This window comes from Pelecanus crispus, chromosome Z, assembly GCF_030463565.1.
Source record: "Pelecanus crispus isolate bPelCri1 chromosome Z, bPelCri1.pri, whole genome shotgun sequence".
NCBI classification, from domain to species: domain Eukaryota; kingdom Metazoa; phylum Chordata; class Aves; order Pelecaniformes; family Pelecanidae; genus Pelecanus; species Pelecanus crispus.
The window spans coordinates 32,836,609-32,864,564 of NC_134676.1; the positions used below are offsets into that span (position 1 = coordinate 32,836,609).

At 39.3% G+C, this 27,956-nt stretch overlaps 1 protein-coding gene across 4 annotated transcripts in view; it reads left to right on the forward strand.

Annotated features, from left to right (window-relative positions):
* Positions 1-27,956, forward strand: part of KDM4C (lysine demethylase 4C) — a 297,099-nt gene that overhangs the window by 15,671 nt on the left and 253,472 nt on the right. For 3 of the 4 annotated variants that reach the window (XM_075726866.1, XM_075726867.1, XM_075726868.1), the window contains exons 3-5: positions 4,316-4,491; positions 8,532-8,646; positions 21,139-21,332. In XM_075726866.1, coding sequence (XP_075582981.1) covers positions 4,316-4,491; positions 8,532-8,646; positions 21,139-21,332 — 485 coding nt within the window. Of the gene's footprint in view, positions 1-4,315; positions 4,492-8,531; positions 8,647-12,373; positions 12,829-21,138; positions 21,333-27,956 lie in introns of those variants that run through there. The other variant, XM_075726870.1, reaches the window with a different exon arrangement.

A 27,956-nucleotide genomic window follows, 5' to 3' on the forward strand; every position in this document is an offset into this window, starting at 1 on the left:
TCATAATACATCAGAGCTTCAGTTACCGTCCATCAGGTTTTTTTTTGTGCTTCTTTTCTTTTCTGTCAGGGATTGAAACAGCTGGGAATGTTGGTCAGTGGCTTCCTGACATGTGCTAAGTGCTCCGCTGAGGCTGCTGGTATACTTAACTGTGGGACTAAAATATGTCATGGTTTGAGCCCAGCGTGCTAGTAATTTGTGTGTGTGAATTTTAGGGTATCTGGAAAATGAGACTTTTCCATGTCTTGGCAGCCTTGCTTGCAAAATTTCAGCCAGTAAGAAGTGTAATAAGATAATGAGTTTGTGTTATTGGAAATATTCTTCAAATTGTTTTGAGACATCAGTATGGCTTCAGTTGTTGTTCTGTTTTGGTTCCTTATCTTGATTCTGGTTCTGGTTCCTTTCCTGCCACCTAGAAATTAAACTTCCATGTGCAGCTAGTGTAGGAGAAAAGGGCAGAACCATTGAGGATGTCCTGAGGAGAGCAACCGACATAGTAACATTAGGAAAGAATGTGAAAGAAAAGAATGTGAAACAGTTTTGCCTTTATTGTATGATTTAAAATTTCTGTAATACTGCCTCATCTTCATATCCTTGCTTCTAGTGTTGCTCTTCTCTCTCTCCCCCTGCCTCCACCCCCCACCCCTGTGAACTCTTTAAGGAGGTGTCTTTGTGAAGATTCTGGATATACATAATCTTCTGCAGTAATCAAGCACGAGATTAATTCTTGCATATATGAAATGTGTATGATCTGAATATTCACTTGTTGTTGAAAGGCAAAGATGACATAATATCAATAAAATATATTAATGCTGTAATTTTTAAAAGAATGGCACTTAATGTTAATATATAAACTTTGTTTCCTGTAAACTTTATTTTGAAGTTGAAACACCTTAAAGGAACATTGTAATAGGCCAAAGTAGTAGTTATCTTTTTAGGTTAGGCACATGAATATGTGAAACTGACTTTTTAAAAATACTAGATGCAACAGTGATATCTACCAGGTGTTTCAGTATTTTTAAGAGTGTAACGCAGATGTTGGCTGTGCAATGGATGCAGGCATATACTGTATTTAATTGACTTTTGACACTAATCTAATAAAAAATCAGTCTAAAATGGTGATCGTGACAACAGAAGAACAGAGGTTAGGCTGTCGTCTTTTCTTCTTCACGATGGTGAAATGGTGCAAGATGTAGATTAGAATCCTGTAACTGAGTTGAAAATGAATGGGGAGTCCATTCTAGTAATTTAAGTAACAAAGTACTTCAGAGATATGACAGCTTTCGGGATTAGTATAAGTAGTGGGTAGTAAATTTTATATGCATATCCCTAGTTAACACTGTTTAACCTGTATTAATTTTTAAATTTTCAAGCAAAATTTTATTATTTTTTAAAAAATGTAATTAAATACAAATGGAAACCACTTTCTTTCCTGATGAGATCATGAGCTACTTCCTTAAGGATGAAACTTTCAGTGTTGTTGACATTATCAAACTATAGCTATTTTTTTTTGTAGGTTTATCTGGACTATACAATTTTTTTCAAAAAAGGAAATTTTTTTTTTCCCCCTCTGTCATTAACAGAATCTCTTGATTATTAGATCTCATTATCAGGTAGTAGGAATGGAAAAATTTGGCTACAAATTACTGTTCCCTCAAACTGTACACATACATGCAGTTAAGAGAAACTGGAAATTAGCGGAGTTGTCAAAATAATTCCAAGATTTGATTTACAGAGTTTGTTCCTACTTTCATAGCACTTGGAGTTTCATACTGTTTCTGTTGAAGTCACTAAAACTGCACATATCCGATAAGGGCAGAATTTGGCCATGTAGTCAGGTATTTGTGATATTTTGCATAGTATAATTTGGCTTGTTTGAAGTTAATATCCCTGTGCTTATATGATTGAAAATGTGCGTGTCTCCATTTTTTGGCCACACACCTAGGATTTAATTCCCATTCCATCTGTCACATTTCAAAACCATTTAGGAAGCTCTTCTCCAGGTACAGATTGTTGAAATGTGATAGTCCCAGGAGCACAAAAAATATTTTTAGTTATCTGTGTTTATATGCATGTGGGTTGTCTGCCGACCTTGGTTTATAGAGCACGTGGAATAATGTCTATGATACAAGAAAGCATAACAAAACCTTTTAAAAATTACTAATTGCATTAGTCATGTTTCAGTTATACTGTGACTGAGGAAGGCCCCTTCTAACCATACCATGTAGGTCTACTTTCCCCTTCTGCTTGATACTACAATAGCAGTTAAAGCATCCCTAGCTGTTTTCAGCTTGTTGGTTAGTTGCTACATATTACTCAGTTGTCTTGAGACTTTATATTCTGATTTTCACTATTTTTTGATGTATCTCAAAAAATTATATATTAAAAAAAACCCCAACTAAGTATTTTTAAAACAAGTCTTATCAAGTCAATAATTCATACTGCAAAAGTTAAGGGACATTTTCCAAGTTTGGATTTAAAATAAAAAGAATAAAATATTTTTCCCTGTTTTGATAATAATATAAAATGAACTTGCAGAGGACACAATTTGTATTAAGTCTAGGATGTACAGAGTCACGTATGAATGCAAAGAGAATAAAGACCAGAGGAGCTGTATGCATATGCAGAAACAGCAGTTTAACCTCTAAATAGGGGTCATAAGCAGAGTAAGTGCACCCAGCGCTTTAGGTTAAATGTGAGAGTGTAAGCGGAGAAGATATCTTACCTGTGTGGAAGAATATGTATATGTAAATGGGGATAAAATGACTATAAGGCTTGCACATATTGGGGGGAGGTGGGGAGTGCAGGAAATAAAGTGTTAAAAAAAAGGAAAAAGTTACTAATACTATGCCTGAAACAAATGATTAAGGTACTAGACAAGCAACATTAAACCATTTCCAGATCAGATAATATACTGTGGCATCCCTGGGGCAAATTGGCTAAAAAATTTCCATTAGGCTTTTCAAAGTCTGCAGTGAGCTTTAGGCGTAGATAATGTATTTTAGTCTTAATGTTACAGAGGTTCCTATACTTAAAAAGGAAAACAAGTAATGAAGGCAATAGAACAAATGAAAAACAAGGCATACTGATAGATTAGTTGCTCTTTACTTGAATAAGAAGTGTTTTGGAGACTCAGACTGCATTTATGTAGAGTGAAATATTTAAATTAATCTGCAGTTGCATTGGCAAGTAGAAAAGTAATTTTGGAATGTAATACTGAAAACAGATGTTGTCAAGTACAAGAAAAACAATTTTCAGATGAGTTGGGTCAGAAGTGGCTACATAGAAATAGTAGCCAGTGCCATTCAGAATCAAATGTAGAACAGGAGTTTGCCAGCATATGAAAGGATTTAACAGAAGTTTATGTGTTGACAGCACTCTGAAATAATCTCAGTTGTTGTCCTGGTTTTGGCTGGGATAGAGTTAATCTCCTTCCTAGTAACAGGCACAGTGCTGTGTTTTGGATTTAGTGTGAGAAGAATGTTGATAACACACTGATGTTTTAGTTGTTGTTCAGTACTGCTTATGCTAGTCAAGGACTTTTCAGCTTGCCATGCTCTGCCAGGTGCACAAGAACCTGGGAGGGGGCACAGCCAGAATAGTTGACCCAAACTAACCAAAGGGCTATTCCATACCATATGACGTCATGCTCAGTATAGAAACTGGGGGGGGGTTGGCCGGGGAGCAGCGATCGTAGTGTAAAAAGTAGTGTAGAAAGTAGTGTAGAAAGTAGTGTATCTAAATTAGTGGAAACTTTTACATTAATAGAGTTGTACCTTGAAGTTTTATGGGGAGTAAGTTAAACTAACTAAAATCTAAAGCTCTCAAAAATAGCTGTATTTTTTTTCATTTTTCAGTAAGAAATAAAGTTATTCATACGGTTTACACCAAATAACATTTGGATGGGGACTGTCAATCTTTTGTTTGAATCTTTTTTTTTTTTTTTTTTAAATTGAGGGTAACAATTTTATATCATGGAGTATGAAGTGTTTGTGAATTATAAGGCTTTCTGGTTGTAAAATATTTGTCTGTTCTGTTATTATACATGTGTATGTTTGCACAGTTGCACATGATTGAATTGCTGTAGGTTAGTGTGTTGCTGCTTGTGAACTGAGGTAATACTATGCCCATTTTGAACTGGTTTCTGCATTATCTGGGAGCACTTAAATGGTCAGTTACTTATTGTGAAACAGCTGGTAAGCAAGCATTCATTTGATCAGGTGCGCATATTTGGCTGGTTCTTTTGATTTTTTCAGAATGTTTTGAATTGGTATTGCGACTGTTGATGTCCTGTTTTTTTATTCTGAATTTAAAGGTTATCCCACCGAAGGAGTGGAAGCCAAGAAAACATTATAATGATATTGAAGATTTGGTGATTCCTGCTCCAATTCAGCAGATGGTCACTGGCCAGTCGGGGCTCTTCACGCAGTACAACATTCAGAAAAAGCCAATGACAGTGAAGGAGTTCAAGCAGCTGGCCAACAGTGACAAGTAGGTATATGGGGGAGTCTTGCTTGGAAAGACAAATACTTATTTGTTCCCATGTTGTTGTTTCTTTAAATTGTGCTAGGCAGCTGGTGATTTTTTTCACTTACTTAGTAGAGTTTTTCCTGTCTCCTAAGTTGTGGAAGGGTACTACACTTTGTGTTTCTGTTGTTGAAAGCATCTGGTGTCATGGCAGCAAGAAAGCATCTGAAAAACCTGAGACATGATGCTTTGTCTACCTTTTTTTCTTTCTGTTCTAACAAATGCTTATGTTGAAAATAATGACGATGATACAGACATATCTGAGTTTTATTTTGAGCACACTTATTAATGTTCAATATTTAATTCTTTTCTTGGCCTACATACTGGAATGGCCTATCATCATGTAATTCTGAAAAAAACCCCAGCATCTCTTTTAAATTGCCCAGAAGTTTTTGCATTAACCTAAGAGAACTCAGCAGCACCTAGTGAATAACTATGTTCTGGTTATGGCAAGATGGATATTAAGGGAAGGGAAAAAAGTCTGTCAAGGGCTAGGCACTAAACTAAAAAGTTTCAAATTGGTGGGCATTCGAAGAAGAGGGAAGTGATAGAAGGAATTCTTCCCCATTCCTTTTGGCCACAAAAAAAGATTAAATTCTACTTCAGTATTTCCTCAAAACTGACTGGAAATAGTTTCTGGAAGGTGAGTCAAAGGATTCTAGAGAGGAAAGATATTTGAATATAATGAAGGAAGGTAACACTGCCCTAGTTTGAAGTAAAGTTTCTCTTATACGTTAATTTAAGAAATTAAGAGGTAAGAAGAGAAGCTGTTATCAAGATGAAGAAAAATTAGGACATGAAAAGCTTTTAAAGAGGCTCCTCAGCAAATGTTCCATAATAATACATGCCTTTGTAAAAGTGCAAAACTGATCTCCTTTTTTCAATTAAAAAGGATTAGTATATTTCTGCCCATATATTACTTGTGAAAAATTGAGGTTGTCACACTTACAGTTTTCTTCCTCTGATAAGTAGGAATGGGAACCTGTTTTGTAGTTCTTGAAATTAATTGTTCAGTAACTGTTAGAGGGGAGAATAAAGTATGAAATCTGTATGGTATCTGATGTCATTTTCTGTGATACTGTTAGAATCATGTAATTGTTTAGGTTGGAAAAGACCTTTAAGATCATCCAGTCCAACCATTAACCTAACACTGCCAAGTCCACCACTAAACCAGTTAAGGGTAAAGTACCAATTTCATGTTTCCTGGCTTGGTGGCTGGATTATTTTTTAGTGCAAGTAAAAACTAGGAATCATTAAGATTGGAAAGGACCTCTAAGATCATCAGTCCAACACCACCATGCCCACTAAACCATGTACCAAAGTGCCACGTCTAACTGTTTTCTGAACACTTCCATGGATGCTGACTCCACCACCTCTCTGGGGAGCCTGTTTCAATGCTTGACTACCCTTTCTGTGAAGAACTTTTTCCTAATATCCAACCTAAACCTCCCCTGGCGCAGCTTGAGCCCATTTCCTCTCATCCTATCGCTAACTACTTGGGAGAAGAGACCAACACCCACCTCACTACAACCTCCTTTCAGGTAGTTGTAGAGAGCCATAAGGTCTCCCCCTCAGCCTTCCCTTCTCCAGGATAAACAACCCCAGTTCCCTCAGGCGCTTCTCATACGGCCTGTGCTCCAGACCCTTCACCAGCTTCGTTGCCCTTCTCTGGACATGCTCCAGCACCTCAATGTCTTTCTTGTATTGTGGGGCCCAAAATTGGACACAGTATTCCAGGTGCAGCCTCGCCAGTGCCGAGTACAGGGGAACAATCACCTCCCTGCTCCCGCTGGCCACACTATTCCTGATACAAGCCAGGATGCTGTTGGCCTTCTTGGCCACCTGGGCACACTATGGCTCATGTTCAGCCAGCTGTTGACCAAGACCCCTAGGTCCTTTTCTGCCAGGCAGCTTTCCAGCCACTCTTCCCCAAGGCTGTAGCATTGCATGGGGTTGTTGTGACCCAAGTGCAGGACCCGGCACTTGGCCTTGTTGAACCTCATACAGCTGGCCTCAGCCCATTGGTCCAGCCTGTCCAGGTCCCTCTGCAGGGCCATCCTACCCTCCAGCAGATCGACACTCCCTCCCAACTTGGTGTCATCTGCAAACTTACTGAGGACGCACTCAATCCCCTCATCCAGATCATTGATAAAGATATTAAACAGAATTGGCCCCAAAACAGAGCCCTGGGGAACACCGCTCACGAGCGGTCACCAACTGGATTTAACGTGTTCATACATGTTTGAAGTTTACATTTGATTAACCCATGATAAAATGAGAAACACTAATTTCTTAAAATAGTTGGTAATGTAGAGATGCTGTGAAGGTTTTAATATATATCACGATTTTAGTTAAGTTTATTATATTCTGTATCATGGAAGATACTTTGAAAGAGTTTCTCATTTCAGTTTTCATGTTTTTTACCAAAATCAGTTTACAACTTCATAGGTAAAGTTAAGAACAGTTGGGAGGGCTTCTTACCTGTAACTAGCTATAGGTCTTTCTAAATATTCATCACTGCTCTTGAGAAGGTGTGTCATATAACTGCTTATGACACTCTTAATGCAGTCTGTATTTCTTAAACTATTAAGTAGCTGAGAACCCCTTTTCTCCCATAAAAATAATTTTTCTTCCTTAATGAAGAAGACTTCTTTGTTAAACACTCTTTTCTTGAGTATTGTGATGTTAACTATTTCCTTTGGGAAAGAGAGAAGGGCTGTGAACATCTAAATTAAATCATAGTTGCTGTTAAAAGGATTGTGTGTGCTCAGTCTAATGCATTGCATCTTTTGTTTAGGCATTTGCAATTCACTGTTGAACCAAGGTGCTTCTCTAACTTGACCTCTGGCAAATATGGGCATACCTGCATCCCATAATCAAGATAGTTGTGTTATGGTAACTGAGTTTATGTATCCATATTACTCAGTGCCAAGCAGAAATGCAATCTGATTTCTGGAGTCATATCATGAGAAATAATTGAAACAACTCTATTGCTGAGAGCGGTTTGGTTAAGATGTGTGTTGCTAACTTGCTTATCCCTGTCCTGTGTTGTCACATGATGTAAATGTACCTGGTCTACTTAATTCTTGTATGTTTAGATTTTCTTTCCAGTAGTTCAAGTGTAGTAAGTTGGCAGTGCTAACATGAAACTTTACTTCTCAGAGTTGCAGTAATGGGGGAGCAAGTTTTCTTTTCTAAAGACCTAAATATGGGAGAACAGAGGCCTAACAAAGGATCCTGAGGTGAAAGCTATTGATGGATGCTTTCTATGGTAGTATGCTTGTGTTGTGTTCCCACAAGATTTTACATGAGATTTGAGTAACCTTCCAAAAGTATATACATATTTACGCATATAAAAGTATGGTGCCCTGTGCTGCACTAAAGAAGTAAAAAGAAAAATGCCCTTACATTTTTTTTTTTTTTTTTTTTTTTCCTACTGCATGGTTGAGCTTTTGCTATCAACTGTTTGAAACATGCCTTTTCTCAAAAGGTTTTTCTGGGGAAGGAAGAAGAGAAGAAAGTACTGTTCTGGCCTGGCAGGGCTGCTACTTGGCAGAATTGGTACATTTGATTTGTTGTGAGACAGGCTTGTGCAGAACCTACCTCTGTGTCTTCGCAGAGCTGGTAATGAGGCAGGAAAATAAAAAATACTTGTCAATTAAGTGGCTTTTCCATGTGTGTCTTTTTTTTTATGGAAGAGAAACAAAAGAGAGGGCCTCAGCCTGAGGACAGTCAGTAGATGTGCTGTTTAGCTGCTGGAGACTGAGGAAAATGTTGTATGGGTAGATGTATGACTTCAGCTACTATAGCTGTCAGGTAGGAGGTTATATGCTATGGTGAATCATGAAACTAAGATTTCAGGATAACTAGTAATTCCTGTATTTCAGTGAATTTGAAACAAAGTGATCTCTTAGAATTCAGCTTGCAGGATCAGAAGCATAGTCCATTGTGAAGGTGGTTGTTGAAAGACTATGCTGAACATTTGCCTACTTCTTCCTCTGCAGATACTGCACCCCAAGATACGTAGATTACGAAGATCTGGAGCGTAAATACTGGAAGAACTTGACTTTTGTGGCACCAATTTATGGAGCAGATATCAATGGGAGCATTTATGATGAAGTATGCATAGCTTTTTTTGAAGTTTATCTCTTCCAGCCCTCTTTTAAAGGGTACTATACTTAGAGGATACATTCTTGCTTTGTGACTGAGAATCTGTCTGTCTTCTGAAATCTTTGTGTTACTTGCTTTAAAGACTCCAAGCAAGGTTGAAATTAACTCTACATCTGCAAGAATCAGACAGTTCTGTCCTTAGACAGTAGGATATTGCTACTCTTCCTGACCGTAAGACTCATCCTTTTCTTCACTATGAACTCTCCAGAGCTTTGACAGTCCTTCCTATTTATTTATTTGTTTATTAACATGTCAGTATGCGTGTTATCTGTGTACCTCTGTGGAAATTTAGTGGTATTTTAAATAACTTAAGAATTAAAAGATGAAATACTTCATTTCTCTTTCTTTCACTGAGGAAAATTGATAGGTGTACTTTATATATTTGCTTGGAATGCCTGCAGCTTCCTGGAAATGTGCTTACAATTACTGTGTACCTCTGAATTAAAACAGACAAAATGGAAGCTTCCTAAGGAAATTAATTTTGCTGGTTTCTTGCCAAGATCTCCATGGATAAAAAGGGACGCTTAACACAGATCTCATTATCCAAAGAATTACACAAGGTCCACTGATATCAATTAGGCTATGTAAGTAGCTATAGGAACTAGATTTTGAAAGGATTATTTAAGTAATGAGACTAACAGAAGAAATGTTAGCATTTCAAAAAAGATTTGAGGATTTAAAAAATACAGGCCAAACTTTTCTCCCACAGAATCTACCATGTGTGGAGTTCTCAAGTTATTTCATGTTCTAAGTTAACTGCCTTCTCCAGTCATTCAAAAAAAAAAAAAAAAAAAGGTAGAATTTCCTTGTGGCTCTGCTAATGTTTCATATTTCTTCACAGAAGACAAATTACTTGAAGACTCTGTCCAAAGATAAATACAGTCAGCCAAGATGGCTTAAGGCAATTCAATTTTTGCACTAGGTTATGTGATCTTAGAAAGATAGCTGTAAATGTCCAATGGTCTGTTATTTAGAGGAAGCAGCCCAAATTCTATTGTGTGTCCAAATAGCTGTATAAAAATTATTTAGAAAATAATTGAAGACTCTGATTTGGCGTGTTTTCGTGAAGACATTCTAGATGGCTGTTGTTTTGTGGAGACCAAAATGGGGCAGAGGAAAGCAGGATTTCTTTCAAGAAAGAGAAACTTGCCCTTTTTCTTTTCTGATATTTTCTTTTTTTCTTTAATGTTGGCAGGTAATGCCTTCTGGTGTAGCTTTTTACAAATGTACACTTTGTTTTGATGGTGTTTTCTTTGGTCTTTAGTGTCTTAAAGTTACCGTCTTAAGGTTACCGTTTCCAGTAAGGTTGCAACATTTCCAAAGAAAAGAGGATGCGCTGGTATCTGATTTTGAAGTGCTGACTGGTCAAAGAGAAGGTCAGAGATTTCCTTTTTATAGAATTGCACTCTCATTAGATTGGGAGTCTGAGGAAGGGAGGTCAAAAAAGCAAAGGTGAAGTGAGAAGAGCAGCATTCAGCAATCCCAACTCAGATGCTAGGTGTATAGGAAGTGGAGACAAAGCACTGAAAGTTGCAGGGAGTGGGGAATAAAGGAGTGGGGAAGAAAACAGTAATAGGTAGATTAAAAAAAAACTTAATGGCTATGATTAAATGGGTATTATTTAAAAATAAATAACAAAGGAGAAGTGTTAGTGAAAGAAATAGACACTGAGGAAAGAGTGTGAACAGACTGAGCAGTTAATGTGACAGGTGTGTCCTGGGGTACAGCCTGGTGGGGTTTAGAGGAAAAGAAGGAAAAACCCCTGGTACCAAACTGTTGGTGAGGAAGTTATGGATGCCACTGATCAAAGTGTTTTATCTTAGAATATTTTCGCTGAAGTTAATTTTTGGCCAGCAGATGGTGTACTTGCACAACTAATATTTTTCATATCTGACACTTGAACATAGTGCTAAGAAAGGATCTTTTTGATTCTGTTGGAATTGGAGGTTGTTCTTATGTCTTCATTCAGTTTGCTTCAGGATTGCCATTATTTGAGGAAAGGGGATGAATACAAGTAGCTGACGTTTTGGGCGACATGCAGCAGAAAGGGGATGGTGGGATTAATTTGTCGTAACAGTCTATTTGCGATAAACAAAACCAAATGCTTACTTTTTACAAAATGCATTTTATAGAAAACAGTGTGTTATAGATGTTGCATTTAATAGAGAAAGGTAAATATCTGGCAGAATTCCAGGTAGAAAAACACCAGCAACTTAGTGAAAGTGTGGTGTGTACGTGTACTTGGGCCATCAAAATTAGTGAGAAATGCTGCTGTGCTGCAAGTCCTTATTCTTTAAAAGTTTATCAATTACATTATCTTTTCCACATGGTGATGTTCAATTTTATATTGAGACATCTGTATCTGAAGCATGATGAAGCCTTAATTTTTACTATTTAGATTCTTTAAGAAACAATACTATTATTTGTGAAATCCAGCACCTTGCTGGCATTGTGCCAGAGAGATGATAGATCTTGTAGTTTTGTTTGTTTTTCTTAGATCAGAGGATGACGTTCTGAGGGGTTTGGAAGACAGGGCAAAGTTATAAAGCATGTGTTATAAGGAACAGCAAAAAAAAAAAAGAGGAACAGGAACAAAGCTGTAAAAGCATGCTTTGAAATTTGACAACTGTCATCAATGATTCAAAGTTTACCCTTGTGATACTTGGATTATTCCAGAATCTCTGTTGTGTATTAATGTATTTATGGTTATGTGACAGTTTTGAACACAGATTAAATCTGTATGAGTAAGGAAAAAAAACATATGAGAACAAGTGTTCTGTAGGCTGTATAAAGCTTTATAGAAAATAAATTTGAGATAGGTTAATGTTTGCTTGAAATATTATTCTGTGCTATATGCATTTTAATTGCTGTTACATTTAATTACAGTGCTTTGTAGGTGAATGGCAATGTAAGTGACTCCAGAAGAAGCATTGCACTGAGGAACAGATTGTGAGGATCATTACTGATGTTAAGATTATAAACATTATTAGATACATGTTCAAGGTTCTGTCTTTTTGTTGCTGTAAGGTCATCTAGACTTGAGTGAAAATTAATATTCCTGAAAGAGTTTATAATGTCAAAAATAAAGCACCAGTCTCACTAGCTGCAGTTGTTAAACTGATTCATGGATTGATTATGAACACCTAGGAGTTATGATTGTTTAGAAAATTTAGTTGAGAAGTGAATATTTATTTTTTTATTATGTTATTTCAAGAGAGCTGTCTTCCTTCTGAGTTAGCATGAATGTAATGTCAACTTGAGCCAGCTTAGACTGTGAATGACTAGCCTGTGAAACAGATGCAAAAAGTTACTGTTCCTGTCAGGAAGGGGAAGGAAGAGAGTTATTTTGTTTCTGGTATCATAACTTTATTAACTTTATTAACTTTTTATTAACTTTTCTGGCAATTGTACCTGTGAGTAAATTGAAGAGTGCAATTTATCTGCTTTTTCTGTACAGTCTGTGTTCTGGTGCACTACTGTTAGGCCTTCTAGTTCCATGCCACTGCCAATGGTTGTTTAAATCGGACCACCAGTCACTGAGGCCACAAATTAAGTTGTTTCCTTGTTGTATGAGATACAAGGCACTGAAATTCACTTCTTCTGTTTCCTGATTTTTTTGTGGGGTTTTGTTTGGTGGTTTTTTATTATTAATTTGAAATCGTATTTGTATGGACAGATGGTGAAGATGCATGAAACCCCAACATGGACTGATCTAGCAACGAGGGAGAAAAAATCTTCCTCGTTTCACAAGAAGTTCCAAAGAAAAGTGACTGATTTGTTGTTTTATAATGGGTCATAAACCACATCTGACTTCAGTGCTGTCAATGGAATCTGCTATTCAGTAGAGAAAAGCCACGGTTTGGAAGAAGCATGTATAAATACTGTCTTGCTTCTCTCTCACCACTCTTCTTCAGCTCCTGTCTTGAAAATACCAGTTTCCTTCCCTTTTCCTTCTCTTAGTTTTATTCGTCCTGATAAGACAATTCCTAATATTACCTTCTCCCATGTCTAAGCTGTGGGGAGCATATTTAATTAGTAATACAAGAGTGATTGATTTAGTGGAGTTTGCAGCCTAACAGTTGGTTATTTTGCTAAATCTCTAATGTAATACTAACTCTAGCAACAGATGTACTCAAGTTTCCTGCTGTATCCCTTGAAAGAGCAGCTGACTTGATTTTAAAGCAGCACCTCGACATTATATGTACAGTTTGGTTTTGACCATGAAATAAGTTAGGGATGGCGTCTGAGTTGTAGCTTAACCTAAGGCTGCAGGAGAGCAGCAGGCATAAGCAATCCAAGAGTCTCTGAAGTGACAACTTCCTGACCAAAGCTGTCTGCTGGACCTCGTACTCACAAACAGGGAAGGAGGACTTGTTGCTGATGTTAAGGTCGAAGGCAGCCTTGGCTGTAGTGACCATGAGATGGTGTTATTCAGGAGCTTAAGAGGAGGTGTCAAGACAGAAAGCAGGACCACAGCCCTGGCTTTCAGAGAGCCAATTTTGGTCTCTTCAGTGATCTGCTTGGAAGAGTCCTGTGGGATAAGGCCCTGGAAGGAAGAAGGACCCAAGAAAACTGGTTAGTATTCACCTCCTCTAAACTCAAGAGTGGTCCATCCTAATGAGCAGGAAGTCAAGCAAAAATGCCAGGGGCCTGCATGGATGAGCGAGGAGCTTCTGACAAAACTTAAGCACAAATGGGAAATACACAGGAGGTAGAAGCAGGGACATGTAACCTGGGAGGATTATAGACACCCTGTCCAAGTATGCAGAAATGCAATTGGGAATGTCAAAGCCTGTCTGGAACTGAATCTGAGAGATGTCAAAGGCAACAAGAAGGACTTCTATAAGTGTACCCCAGGGATCAATACTGAGTCCAGTCCTGTTTAACATCTTCATTAATGATTTGGATGATGGGGCAGAGTTTGCAGACGATACAAAACTGGGAGGATCAGCTGGTACGCCAGTGGGTCATGCTGCCATCTGGAGGGACGTTGACAGACTGGAGAAACAGGCTGACAGGAATTTCATGAAGCTTAACAAGGGGAAATGAGAAGTGCTGCACCTGGCAAGGCAAACCCCCAGGTATATGGGGTACCTGCTGGGGTTGAAGGCTGGAGAGCTGCATGGGACTATTAATGTATATAACACGTATAGACATGGGACTGTTGGAGTGTGTCCAGAGGAGGGCCACAAAAATGATCCGAGGGGTGGAGCACCTCTTCTATGAGGACAGGCTGAGAGAGTTGGGGTTGTTCAGCCTGGAGAAGAGAAGGCTGCGAGGAGACCTTATTGCGGCCTTTCAGTACTTAAAGGGGGCCTATAAGAAAGATGGGGACAATCCTTTTAGTAAGGCCTGTTGTGACAGGACAAGGAGTAATGGTTTTAAACTAAAGAATAGATTTAGACTAGAAATAAGGAAGAAATTTTTTACAATGAGGGTGGTGAAGCACTGGAACAGGTTGCCCAGAGAGGTGGTAGAGGCCCCATCCCTGGCAACATTCCAGGTCAGGTTGGACGGGGTTCTGAGCAACCTGATGTAGTTAAAGCTGTCCCTGCTCACTGCAGGGGGGTTGGGCTAGATGACCTCTAAAGGTCCCTTCCAACCCAAAGCATTCTATGGTTCTGTGATTCAGTGATTATATAAATATGTGAAGGAAGGGTGCAAAGAGGATGGAGCCATGCTTTCATCAGCAGTGCCCAATGACAGGACCAGAGGCAATGGGTGCAGACTGAAACACAGGAGGTTCCTCCTGGACATGAGGAAATGCTTTTTCACTGTGAGCATGACCTGGCACAGGTGGCCCAGAGAGATTGTGGATTTCTCCATCCTTGCTGAGGTAGTCCTACAGATTGTCTTTTGCAAACTACCATAAGTGTATGTCTTGTATGCCATCCTTTACAGTATTGTATTGGGTTTGTGTGGCAAGGGGGGCTACAGGGGTGATCTGTGAGAGGCTGCCAGAAGCTTCCCCTGCATCCAACAGAAGCAATGCCAGCTGGCTCCAGGATGGACCTTCTGCTGGGCAAGGCCGAGCCTGTCAGCAACAGTGGTAATGCCTCTGTGATAACATACTTAAGAAGGGGAAAAACTGCTGCACAACAGCAGCTGGAAGAGAATATGTGAGAGAAACAACTCTGCAGACACCACAGTCAGTGAAGAAGGAGGGGAAGGAGGTGCTCCAGGCACCAGAGCAGAGATTACCCTGCAGCCCTTGCTGAAGACCATAGTGAGGCAGGCTGTGCCCCTGCAGCTCATGGAGGTTAACAGCGGTGGAGCAGATATACACCTGCAGCCTGTGGAGGACCCCACGCTGGCCCAGGTGGATGTGCCCAAAGGAGGCTGTGACCCTGTGGAGACCCCATGCTGGAGCAGGCTCCTGGTGGGACCTGTGACTCTGTGGAGGGAGGAGCCCATGCTGGAGCAGGTTTGCTGGCAAGACTTGTGACCCTGCAGGGGACCCACACTGGAGCAGTCTGTTCCTGAAGGACAGCACTCCACGGAAAGGACACACACTGGAGCAGTTTGTGAAGAGCTGCAGCCTGTGGGAAGGAACCATCTTGGAGAAGTCCATGGAGAGCTGTCTCCCGTGGGAGGGACCCCATGCTGGAGCAGAGGAAGAGTGTGAGGAGTCCTCCCCTGAGGAGGAAGGAGCAGCAGAGACAATGTGTGATGAACTGACCGCAACCCCCATTCCCCATCCCCCTGTGCTGCTGGGTGGGGCAGGTGGAGAATTCAGGAGCAAAGTTGAGCCCGGTAAGAAAGGAGGAGTGGGGGGAAGGTGTTCTAAGATTTAGTTTATTTCTCATTATCCTACTCTGATTTGATTGGTAATAAATTAATTTTTCCCTGAGTGGAGTCTCTTTTGCACACGATGATAATTGCTGAGTGATCTCCCTGTCCTTATCTCAACCCATGAGCTTTTAGTTATATTTTATCTCCCCTGTCCAGCTGAGGAGGGGAGTGATAGAGTGGCTTTGGTTGGCACCTGGCATCCAACCAGGGTCAGCCCACCACAAGGTTGTACAGGTTACTTGGTAGCTTAATGAGGGGACATGGGCTCATCGTTTTTTTAAATGTAGAAAGTTCTGCATGTTTTAGCACATGATTATGTGACGTGCTTAGTGGATGGGGGGAGGCTGTGGATGTTGTCTGCCTAGACTTTAGTAAACCCTTTGACTCTCCACAGCACTCTCCTGGAGAAACTGACTGCTCATGGCATGGATGAGTGTACTCTTCGCTGGGTAAAATCTGGCTGGATGGCCAGGCGCAAGGAGTTGTAGTGAACAGAGTTAAATCCAGTTGGTGGCTGGTCACAAGTGGTATTCCCCAAGGCTCAGTATTGGGGCCAGTTCTATTTAATATCTTTATCTATGATCTCGATGAGGGGATTGAAAGCACCCTCAGTAAGTTTGCAGACAACACCAAGTTGGGTGGGAGTGTCGATCTGCTGGAGGGTAGGATGGCCCTGCAGAGGGACCTGGACAGGCTGGATCAATGGGCTGCGGCCAACTGTATGAGGTTCAACAAGGCCAAGTGTCGGGTCCTGCACTTCGGTTATAGCAACCCCATGCAATGCTACAGCCTTGGGGAAGAGTGGCTGGAAAGCTGCCTGGCAGAAAAGGACATAGGGGTGTTGGTTGACAGCCGGCTGAACATGAGCCAGCAGTGTGCCCAGGTGGCCAAAAAGGCCAACAGCACCCTGGCCTGTATCAGCAATAGTGTGGCCAGCAGGAGCAGGGAGGTGATTGTCCCCCTGTACTTGGTGCTGGTGAGGCCGCACCTGGAATACTGTGTCCAGTTTTGGGCCCCTCAGTACGAGAAGGACATTGAGGTGCTGGAGTGTGTCCAGAGAAGGGCAACAAAGCTGGTGAAGGGTCTGGAGCACAGGTCTTATGAGGAGCGGCTGAGGGAACTGGGGTTGTTTAGTGTGGAGAAGAGGAGGCTGAGGGGAGACCTTATCGCTCTCTACAACTACCTGAAAGGAGGTCGTAGTGAGGTGGGTGTCAGTCTCTCCTCCCCAGTAACAAGCGATAGGACAAGACGAAATGGCCTCCAGTTGTGCCAGTGGAGGTTTAAGTATTTAGATATTAGGAAAAATTTCTTCACCGGAAGGGCTGTCAAGCATTGGAACAGGGTGCCCAGGGAAGCGGTTGTGTCCCCATTTCTGGAGATATTTAAAAGAGGTGTAGACATCGGTGCTTAGGGACATGGTTTAGTGGTGGAATTGGCAGTATTAGGTTAACGGTCGAATTCGATGACCTTTAAAGTCTTTTCCAACCTAAATGATTCTGTGATTCTATGTGATACGTCCTTTCTCTGATCTCTTCATAGCTGAGATCAATGTGAGCGTTCTTTCAGTTACGTGTTTCATTCTAGTGTGTGTTTCCAAAAAGAGTCTACTTGCTTCTGTTTTTTTTCCCCTCCCTTCAAAAGGGTGCTGCAAAGCAATGATTATATCTGAAAAGATACTGAGAAGAGGAACAGGGCAAATAAGGGAGATTGATTGTATTCCCTAATCTGTGTGTTTATGGTGCAGAGATTCTGTTCATACATTTTTCTGTCTATTTTATGCACTTTGAAGAAGCAGTAAATACCTGGCAGGTTTTTTATTATATTCATTGGTGTGAGTGAGTGGGTGTGTGGAGAGAGGAGTGGATGACCAAGCACAGATTTTTCTGTATGTTTCTCCTACTCCTTTTCACTCTGTCTCTTAATTAGTTTTTTTTACTCTTCTTTATTATTTGAGCTGTTACAGGCAGTCATAGGGGCTTTTGAATCCTAGTTGTAGAACAGGTGTCTTGTTTGCCAGGTTAATATTGAAATGAATCCATGGGAGAATCACAGGAAAAATTAAACACTGAAAAAGGACTGTGTGTATTAATGTGTACAGACAGAAATCATGTTCATAAAAATAGAATACATAGAATGATAGAATCATAGTACATCATGCTGTTGGCTGATTTGTTTCAGTAAAGTGCAAAGGATAGTATCATGTCACTATTGCAAATACTTTAAAAAAAGGAAATGAATAAAAAATAATTTCGTCTGGAGCCTATTTTATTCTTATCTGCAAAGAGGTCACTGATTACAACTTTGAACTTAACTTTTTACCAGTATACTGAAAACTACATTTTTCTTTGTTTCTTTGAGAAAGGAATGGGTCAGCTCGTTTTAAACTGTGCACGTGTTCAGATGTTTAAGAGCTGCTTGTGAAGTGTCCCATTTTGTCTCCACATTGCATTAAAAGCTGTTTCAAAGGCTGTTAAAAGAGTCATAGAAACTGTTGATAGTAATTTACAGTAAGTTTGAATCATCTACAAAATTAGTGAAGATTGGAATAGTGGTCTTCTATATAAACTACTATGTACCTTACAATATTTCCCTTGAAGAAATACAAGGTAAGTCTAATGTGTGTAGCAACGACCATAGATGGTAAGGTGTTTCAAGCCTGTATTTCTTTGTTATAGTAAAGAAAGAAAAAACGTTCTTTTTCAGCTTTTTTCGTGATGTTGGATTGTGTGTTACAGTTATCAAAGAATTCGCCATCAAAAATGTGGATAAATTAGAAATACTTTCTTTACACATTCGTTTGAAATTATAATAATCTTCTGATACTACTGCGATATTCTGAGCAGAATAAATATTTGATATTTTCCTAACATTGAAGAGATTATAGTGTCTAAATGGGTTTTTGAATTTGGAAGAAACTATCAGTTAAACATCATGGTCAAATAATATGTGTACTGGTGTTCTAATAATGGTTATTAAATATAGCATAACCTGTTAAGCTATACTTTAATTTTGAGAAGTATTGTTATGTATTGACCTGTTAAACTGCTCTTTTACAGGTCCTGTGATCTTTTTAGTGTGCATTCCAATTGTAAAGTTTAAAAATAGTTACATAACTATTGGAAAAGTTAGAATCAATATTTTCCGTAAAAATTCATGGAAGCGTTTACTTAATGTTTTGGAATATTAACTGATATATCTGTGGGGGAAAGGAACATCTTTAACAATAATTTGTAATAATTACTTGTAAAATCTAGGCATAAATATAAAACTTTTTTTTTTTTTTAAGTTCAGGGAATGTAGGAAGCGTTAAAATGAATCAGTGTGATATTAGCATTTCAGCGAACATTTCCTTTTGAGCTAAGACCACTTGTCCAAAATAGTCTTTAGGAAATAGAAATAGCTCATTCATCTTGAGTGTAGCAGTTGTGGATTGTGCATTTGGTATATTTGGTATTTCGAAGCAAGCAAGCTTTTTCTCCTAGGATTGTTCTCCGTGGGAGGGTTCGCTTTTGTTTTAGGGATAAACCACTAGCAGTTTGCTTGGTGACTAGTTGTGACTTGACTTAACAGATGGTGAAAACATGAGATGCGGTGTTAAAAAAAAAAAAAAGATAATTTATTCTCTTAACTATCATTTAATTCTTAGTAAGAGAAGAGTAAGATTTCAGGATGTTATGGTTGCTAAAAGCTTATATGGATTAAAGAAGGTGACTGGATGAATAGGTTGGTAAAAAGCCCACGGGGTACTGCTGAGCAGAAGGATAACACCTCTGTCTGGAGGAATCTTCAATCTGCAAAGTGCTGGAGACTGGAAGGGTATTCTGGGGAAGTACTGCTTTGCTTATGCTGTTTCCTGTCTACTTTTGGCCACTGTCAGAAAGAGTATACTGCCCGCATTAACAGCTGATTTTTGTTTGGTGTATTTATTGTTGTCTTCTAACCTTGTATGTGTCTCTCGGCCTACATGGTTGAATCAATGCTCTTATTCTGGTGTATTTATTTGTTTCTCCAAATTGACTGCACAATTTGTGAACAGAGATAAAATTTATGTGATTTAAAAAAAATAAAATCTATAAATTAATTTGACGAATAATTAGTTAAAATTGTTTCTTCAAACAAATTTTATATTTTACAGCTTTACTACCTTGCTGATGATTATGATTTTTAGATTTGAAAGGTGCAAATTTTACCAGCACCTACTATTTGAGTTGGTGTTGGTGTTTATTTTTTTTTTCTTTTTCTTTGATAATGGTCATCATATTAATTATTTTTTTTTTAAATTTTTAAATTTCAAGTGCCTTTATGTCACACGAATGCATCAAAACCAAAGCTTCCTTTTTAAAAAAAGAACAAAAATTGCTGTCTGGAACAAACTCATTCTGTAAAAGTCCTTTACTCCTTCGTAAAAGTCCCAGGTAACTTACAGATTGTTTTTCTTAAAAATGGAGTAGTTATAGCAGGCAGTCAGAAGTGCTTGTTCAATGAGAAGGTTGAACTTCATACAAAGTTATCATCTTGTATGTCAGTTCTAGTTGCTGCATATGTAACATATGCATAAATCTCAATATTGACATAAAATCTCAAAAAACAAGGAAATGAAAATAGACAGTATTAAATGTTCATTACTTCTTGCTTTAACCTGTGTTCTTACTTCACTGCCTGCCCAACTCTTGAATGTCACCATGTTTCTCAGTCTTGATCAGCTGCATCAGGACTGCAGTCTGCCATCAGTTTGTTGCCCAAATCTGAGTAGTATTACCAGAACTGTACAGAGTTTAGTGGTGGGGGGTGCGGAGCAGGTCATGGTTAAGGGCATGTTTAGGGGCTGTCTTCCCAATAAAGAAACTTGTTTTTCTGACTGCTTGAGCACCGGCTAATGTCTTCCCTGGGGTGCTAATAATTGCAGTTATAATGAAGTCTAATCTCTTTCTTTTCAGTTTTGTAGCTTTGATCTTGGTTATACTGACTCTTACATGCTGTATTACCTGAAATTAGAATTTTGCTTTGTGGATGAATCTGAAATACAACAAAAACTACATGCATGGCTTTCTGAATGGCTTTTAATATCCAAATTTTGTAGGCAATAATGTAAGGAAACAGCTGTAATCCCATGAAATCAATAGATTTCTTCTGTGGTGTATTTCTTATGCAGTACATCATTATGGTTAGAAATACCTTTGAAATGATATAATAGTTCTAGTTTTTATAATTTTCAGAGAAATGGTAAATTTATGCATGTAAATTAAACTTCTAAATAATTTTTCATACTATTCGGTATTACTTTGTAAGTAATTAAGAAGTGTAGATAGGCCCAGTGAAACTTCTGGCTTCCAGCTATCTACTCAGCTATTATTTCTATTGTGTATGGTGTTTCCGTCCATGTTAGATTTGATGTATTAAGTGTTAAGCAGATACGAACTTCCTTATGTTCTCTGCTCTGAACATCTCAGAACCTGATGTAAATCTTACTAGGGTCAAGAGAATTTTTCTTTGGGTAACTTCAACTGTCTGCTAAACTGCTTACAAATTAGTATTAATCTACAGTCATTTGAAAGGCTAGATCAGGTGTGTATCTTTTGTCTGAGGCTATTATATAAAAACACATTACTTTATAAATTTATTAATACATTTATTATGTATCTTTTCCAGGGTATTGAGGAATGGAATATTGCTCATCTTAATACAATATTGGATGTTGTAGGAGAAGACTGTGGAATTTCTATTGAGGGTGTAAATACGCCATATCTGTATTTTGGCATGTGGAAAACAACATTTGCATGGCACACTGAAGACATGGATCTCTACAGTATCAATTATCTCCATTTTGGGGAGCCAAAGTCATGGCAAGTTTAAATTTTTATGAAAGATATTTTCATTTATCTGTTTGTTTCAGCTGACTAAACCAAATAAATGGGGTACAATTGCTTCACGTTGATACTCTTTACTGAAAAACTAAGGTAGCAGTTTTGGTTGTTTTTTTCTTTTAAGCTGATAATGCTATGAAATAGGTGAGATTTGTGATGTAAAGAACATCGCAATAATGCATTATTTTATTTTAAAGGAAAAGACATAAGGCTTGTTTGAGTTCAACAGGAAAAAATTGATTCAATATGAGAAGTTTAATGAGTTGGGAACCCCAAGACTATTTGAGGGAACTTCTGTAAGGCCTCTTTGAAATCAATTTCTTTGGTTCAGTTGTCCTTTGGGACTGCCTAACATGTTTTGTATTAAACATACATTTAGTTGCTTTTTTGTATCAGAGTCGTATTCTCTACTGTTAACTCAGTAGGCCCAGTAGGAGATAAGATTCAGTGTTAAAGGTACTTCATATATATGAAGCTTCTGCTATCATTTCTCCATAACCTTAGATTTTTGATTGAACAGCCTTAATAGACAAGTAGGTTTAATGTTATACATACGGATTGTGGTATATGTGTATCTTAAAATAGGAGAAAAATGTTTTCCTTTTGATAATAAAATCTTATTTTTTTCAAAATATCTGCAAAGAGGACATAAAATCATTAGAAAAGAGTATAAAAGATTTGTTATGCTTAGTTCAGTTCTGGCAGTTTCTAGTCATCCAAACTTAGATGGAAAAATTTGTAGCTGGTAATGCCATAAAATGTTACTGTTTATTTTTATACCCATACAAAAGACAAAAGACCTATGCAACATCATGTACTCAAACTGAGAAGGTGGTAAATTGGTCAGCTGATGGTTTTTAGGTCATTGCTTTATGTTTATCTGCTTTTCTTGTATAGTGGATCTCTTGCGTTTAGACAGAAGGTAAACGCTACCTATTGTAGTAATGCAAGTCTATGTTTTTAATTGATTAATTACATAAATATTTATTTTGAAATTGCTGCTTTGATAGAATTAGACATACTAAGAAACTCTTCTCAGCCATAAGAATGGTATCTTTGTTAAAAATGGGTGTAAAGGTAGGTAATTGCAAAATGTTCTAAGATGATAGGACAAATTGAACTGAAACAATGATTGCATAAAAATTATTTTGGATTCTTAGGAATTTTCAAAGTGCCATTTAACAAAAGCCTCACTGCACATTGTAAAATTCCAAGTAGTAGATGCCTTTACTTAAACCCTGAAGTCCTTAGAGACAATGGGTAGAAGCTAAGAAAACTTTTCTTCTTTAAGTATTTTGAGGGAGGTATGAGTTGATAATATGATAAATGCTTTTCTAGTTTACAGATACTTGTTCACATTTCTGAATGAACAAAATCATTAAACACTGACCTCTTCATCTTTTGAAGACATAGTGGTGGATACAACTTAATTTTCTGGACCATAGTGGCCCATACTGTTAAGAAATGCAATGCTAAAAAAAAGTTGAATGAGACAAGAGTTATTTGTTGTTATACGTGTGCTTTTACTGGAGGAATGCTGCAATAATTTATACTAATGCTGTCCTATATCAGTAAAACGTATCTTGTGTTAATGTGATATTAGTATAATATTTTCTTCAGAAAAATGGAGGATGGGTTGAATCTTAGGATACAGATAGTAAAGGTCTGGTCTGCTCTTAAAAAATTTGAAGTGAGTTGACAAGTGCTTTCTTAGTGAAACCAAATACACTGGCATGTACCGTAGTAATACATGTTTTTTAATTTTACTGGGTATACATGTAGTTCTTCAAAACAGCCAGATTGGTCTTACAGAGAACTGAAAAATAATTTATTAAGAAGCATGATAGGCAGCGTGTTTTCTCTGAGTTGTGAGAAGACAACCACTTCTACCTCAGACCCATGATGAGAACTTGTAGGCAGCAGCTAAATCTGACGGCTATGGCAGTCTCTATGGAATTTGAAGCTTTCTCCACTGTTTAGGCATAGATTAACTTTCATTTCTTCTTACACTCTGTGCCGTTTCACTTCCAAGAGGTACACAAAAGAAGTTTATAGTTTTATGTTATGTATACTGATTCCTCCACTGGCTGCCTCATATGAAATGCAGGGGAAAAGTGTGTCTGATAACCATTTGCAAAATCAGGCCTATGGCTGTTTGTGTCTTTAAATATGTACATATTTGTGTAATACATATATTTGCTTTATGGATTTTTTTTTGCTTGCAAAAAGTGCTAAAGAGAGGAAATAACTTGAAGGAGAAAAAGGAATTAAGAAAACGTAGAAGCTCTGAAACACAACAATATGAGGGGAGAAGAGAGGGAGATATGGTGAGAAAAGACTTGCTGGAAGGGGCAATAGAGTCTTAAAATTACTTGCTATCAGGCAGAATTTTTACTGCAACTTTTCATTTGAATTTTTTTCTGAGGGGAAAGAAATCTTGAAGATGGTACCTCATTTTACATCACAGTTTCTTGGAAAAAAGTCTTATTACCAAGAAGAACTGTTGGTGTGATTGATGATTTACTTAATTTATTGTTTGTTCTTGATATGTTTCATAATTGTATCTGTGAACTGCTTGTTAGTATTAAAAATGTCTTCATTCTGCTATTTGTTGTTAAATATTTTCTTCTATTGTAATTATTATTTAAGGGGTATAGGCCCCAAGTAAAGAGAATTTTGTTTTGTGTAATAATTTGAGGAATTTTGTCATGTTGTTTCTCCTGGTTTTGGCTGGGATAGAGTTAATTTTCTTCCTAGTAGCTGGCATAGTGCAGTGTTTTGGATTTAGTAGGAGAAGAATGTTGATAACACACTGATGTTTTAGTTGTTGCTAAGTACTGCCTGTGCTAGTCCAGGACTTTTCAGCTTCCCATGCTGTGCCAGGTGCACAAAAAACTGGGAGGGGGCACAGCCAGAATAGTTGATCCAAACTGACCAAAGGGCTATTCCATACCATATGACGTCATGCCCAGTATATAAACTGGGGGCAGGGGTTGGCTGGGGAGCAGCGATCGCTGCTTGGGAACTGTCTGGGTATCAGTCAGTGGGTGGTGAGCAATTGCATTGTGCATCACTTGCTTTGTGTATTATTATTATTATATTGTTATTATTATCATTACTATTTTACTTTATTTCAACTATTAAACTGTTGTTATCTCAACTCAGGAGTTTTTCCTCACTCTTACTCCTCCGATTCTCTCCCCCATCCCATCGGGGTAGGGGGAGTGAGCGAGCGGCTGTGTGGTGCTTAGTTGCTGTCTGGGGCTAAACCACGACAATGTTGAAGTATTGAACTGCTCTTGGAAATTAATGCCTAGCATAAACCAGATTTTTGTTGATAGTGCAATTGTTAGGCTATTAGTATGTGTATTAGATCCATGGCTAAAATACAGATAATGCTTTGATTTACATTCTAAATTTATAAATTAAAAAAAAGTCTGCATAAGATATTTACATTTTGCAAAACAATTCTGGGTTTATTAAGTATCTGAAAGCAGTGCTTACTCTTTGTGCTCTTTACCTGACTCATGAAAAACAGTGGTTTTGATAGGAATTTTTTTAAGTGTTAAGATGATGTAAATCTCTTTGAAGAACATTAATAATGAATGTGTAGAAGTGTTTATTAAGCAGGCCTGAAGTAAAATTTTCATGGCACTGTGGATATTTCAAATGTAATAATAATTGGACTACTTTATTTGTTTTTATTTTAGAGAAAAAGAGTAATGTGGAAAATATATTTAATATTTTACTTTAGAAAGTAATATTTTTAAAAATTTTGCTTATTATGTTGACCTTTTATATCTGATGGTGGAGGTCTGAATAAATTTCTGCATATAGAATCAGAGTTTTTACTTTCTGTTGAAAGGGGCAGAGTGTAGAATTGCAGTATAATACAAACGTAATTTACGTATCAATTTGTGATGTTTTCTGTGACATAGAATCATAGAATCATTTAGGTTGGAAAAGACCTTTACGATCAACCAGTACAACCATTAACCTACACTACCAAGTCCACACTAAACCAATCAAGGGTAGACTAGACTAAACCATGTCCCGAAGTGCCACATCTACCTGTTTTTTGAACACTTCCAGGGATGGTGACTCCACCACCTCTCTGGGCAGCCTGTTCCCATGCTTGACTACCCTTTCTGTGAAGAATTTTTTCCTAATATCCAATCTAAATCTTCTCTGATGCAGCTTGAAGCCATTTCCTCTCGTCCTATCGCTAACTACATGGGAGAAGAGACCAACACCCACCTCACTACAACCTCCTTTCAGGTAGTTGTAGAGAGCCATAAGGTCTCCCCTCAGCCTCCTCTTCTCTAGGCTAAACAACCCCAGTTCCCTCAGCCGCTCCTCATAAGACCTGTGCTCCAGACCCTTCACCAGCTTTGTTGCCCTTCTCTGGACACGCTCCAGCACCTCAATGTCCTTCTTGTATTGAGGGGCCCAAAACTGGACACAGTATTCCAGGTGCGGCCTCACCAGCACCAAGTACAGGGGGACAATCACCTCCCTGCTCCTGCTGGCCACACTATTGCTGATACAGGCCAGGGTGCTGTTGGCCTTTTTGGCCACCTGCGCGCACTGCTGGCTCATGTTCAGCCGGCTGTCAACCAACACCCCTATGTCCTTTTCAGCCAGGCAGCTTTCCAGCCACTCTTCTCCAAGCCTGTAGCGTTGCATGGGGTTGTTGTGACCCAAGTGCAGGACCTGGCACTTGGCCTTGTTAAACCTCATACAGTTGGCCTCGGCCCATTGGTCCAGCCTGTCCAGGTCCCTCTGCAGGGCCATCCTACCCTCCAGCAGATCGACACTCCCACCCAGTTTGGTGTCATGTGCAAACTTACTGAGGACGCACTCAATCCCCTCATCCAGATCATTGATAAAGATATTAAACAAGGCTGGCCCTAAAACAGAGCCCTGGGGAACACCACTCGTGACCGGCTGCCAACTGGACTTAACTCCATTGACCACTACTCTCTGGGCTCGGCCACCCAGCCAGTTTTATACCCAGCAAAGAGTGCACCCGTCTAAGCCATGAGCTGCCAGCTTCCCAAGGAGAATATTGTGGGAGATGGTGTCAAAAGCTTTGCTAAAGTCCAGGTAAATGACATCCAAAGCCTTTCCTTCATCCACCAGGTGGGTCACCATGTCATAGAAGGAGATCAGGTTGGTCAAGCAGGACCTGCCTTTCACGAACCCACGCTGGCTGGGCCTGATCCCCTGGTTGACTTGCACTTGCCTGTTGAGTTCACTCAATATGAACCTCTCCATAATCTTTCCCGGCACCGAGGTCAGGCTGACAGGCCTGTAGTTTCCCGGGTCCTCCTTCTGGCTCTTCTTGTAGATGGGCGTCACATTGGCAAGCCTCCAGTTGTCTGCGACCTCCCCTGTTAACCAGCACTGCTGATAGGTGATGGAAAGTGGCTTGGCAAGCTCTTCCATCAGTTTCCTCAGTACTCTCGGGTGGATCCCATCTGGCCCCATAGACTTGTGAGCATCCAGGTAGGGTAGCAGGTCATTAACTGCTTCCTCCTGGACTATGTGGGCTCCATTCTGCTCCCCATCCCCGTCTTCCAGCTCAGGGGGCTGAATAGCCTGGGGATAACTGGTCTGGCTGTTAAACACAGAGGCAAAGGCGGCATTAAGTACTTCTGCCTTTTCCGTGTCCTCGGTGACAGTGTTCCCCCCACATCCGGCAAGGGATGGAGATCCTCCTTGGCTCTTCTTTTATTGCTGATGTACTTATAAAAGCATTTTTTATTATCTTTTACAGCGTTGGCCAGATTAACTTCTTGCTGGGCTTTTGCTTTTCTAATTTCCTCCCTGCATGACCTAACAAGATCCCTGTACTCCTCCTGAGTTGCCCGCCCCTTCTTCCAAAGGCGGTAGACTCTCCTTTTTTCCCTGAGTTCCTGCAAAAGCTCCCTTTTCAGCCAGGCCGGTCGTTTTCCCCGCCGGTTGGTCTTACAGCACACGGGGACAGCCTGCTCCTGTGCCCTTAAGACTTCCTTCTTGACGAAGGCCCAGCCTTCCTGGACCCCTTTGCCTTTCAGGACTGCATCCCAAGGGACTTTCCCAACCAGGGTCCTGAAGAGGCCAAAGTCTGCCCTCTGGAAGTCCATGGTAACAGTTTTGCCACCCCTCCGCTTGGCATCGCCCAGAATCGAGAACTTTATCATATCGTGGTCGCTAAGCCCAAGACGGCCTCCAACCTTGACATTTCCCACAAGCCCTTCTCTGTTTGTAAACAGCAGGTCAAGTGAGGCACCTCCCCTGGTAGGCTCGCTTGCCAGCTGTGTCAGAAATTTATCCTCCACACACTCTAGGAACTTTTGAGACTGTTTCCTCTCTGCTGTGTTGTATTTCCAGCAGATGTCCGGCAAGTTGAAGTCCCCCATGAGACCAAGGGCTAGCGATTGCGAGACTTCTGCCAGCCACTTATAGAACGCTTCATCTACCTCTATATCTGGTCTTTGCTTCCTAGCTCTTCCAAAGACTGGAAGTGACAACAAACAATACAGTATGTTTAAAAAACCCTCCTGTTTAGTAATGTATTTCATAAATCACAAAATGCCTTGCAGGGTTGGTCAGTTATAA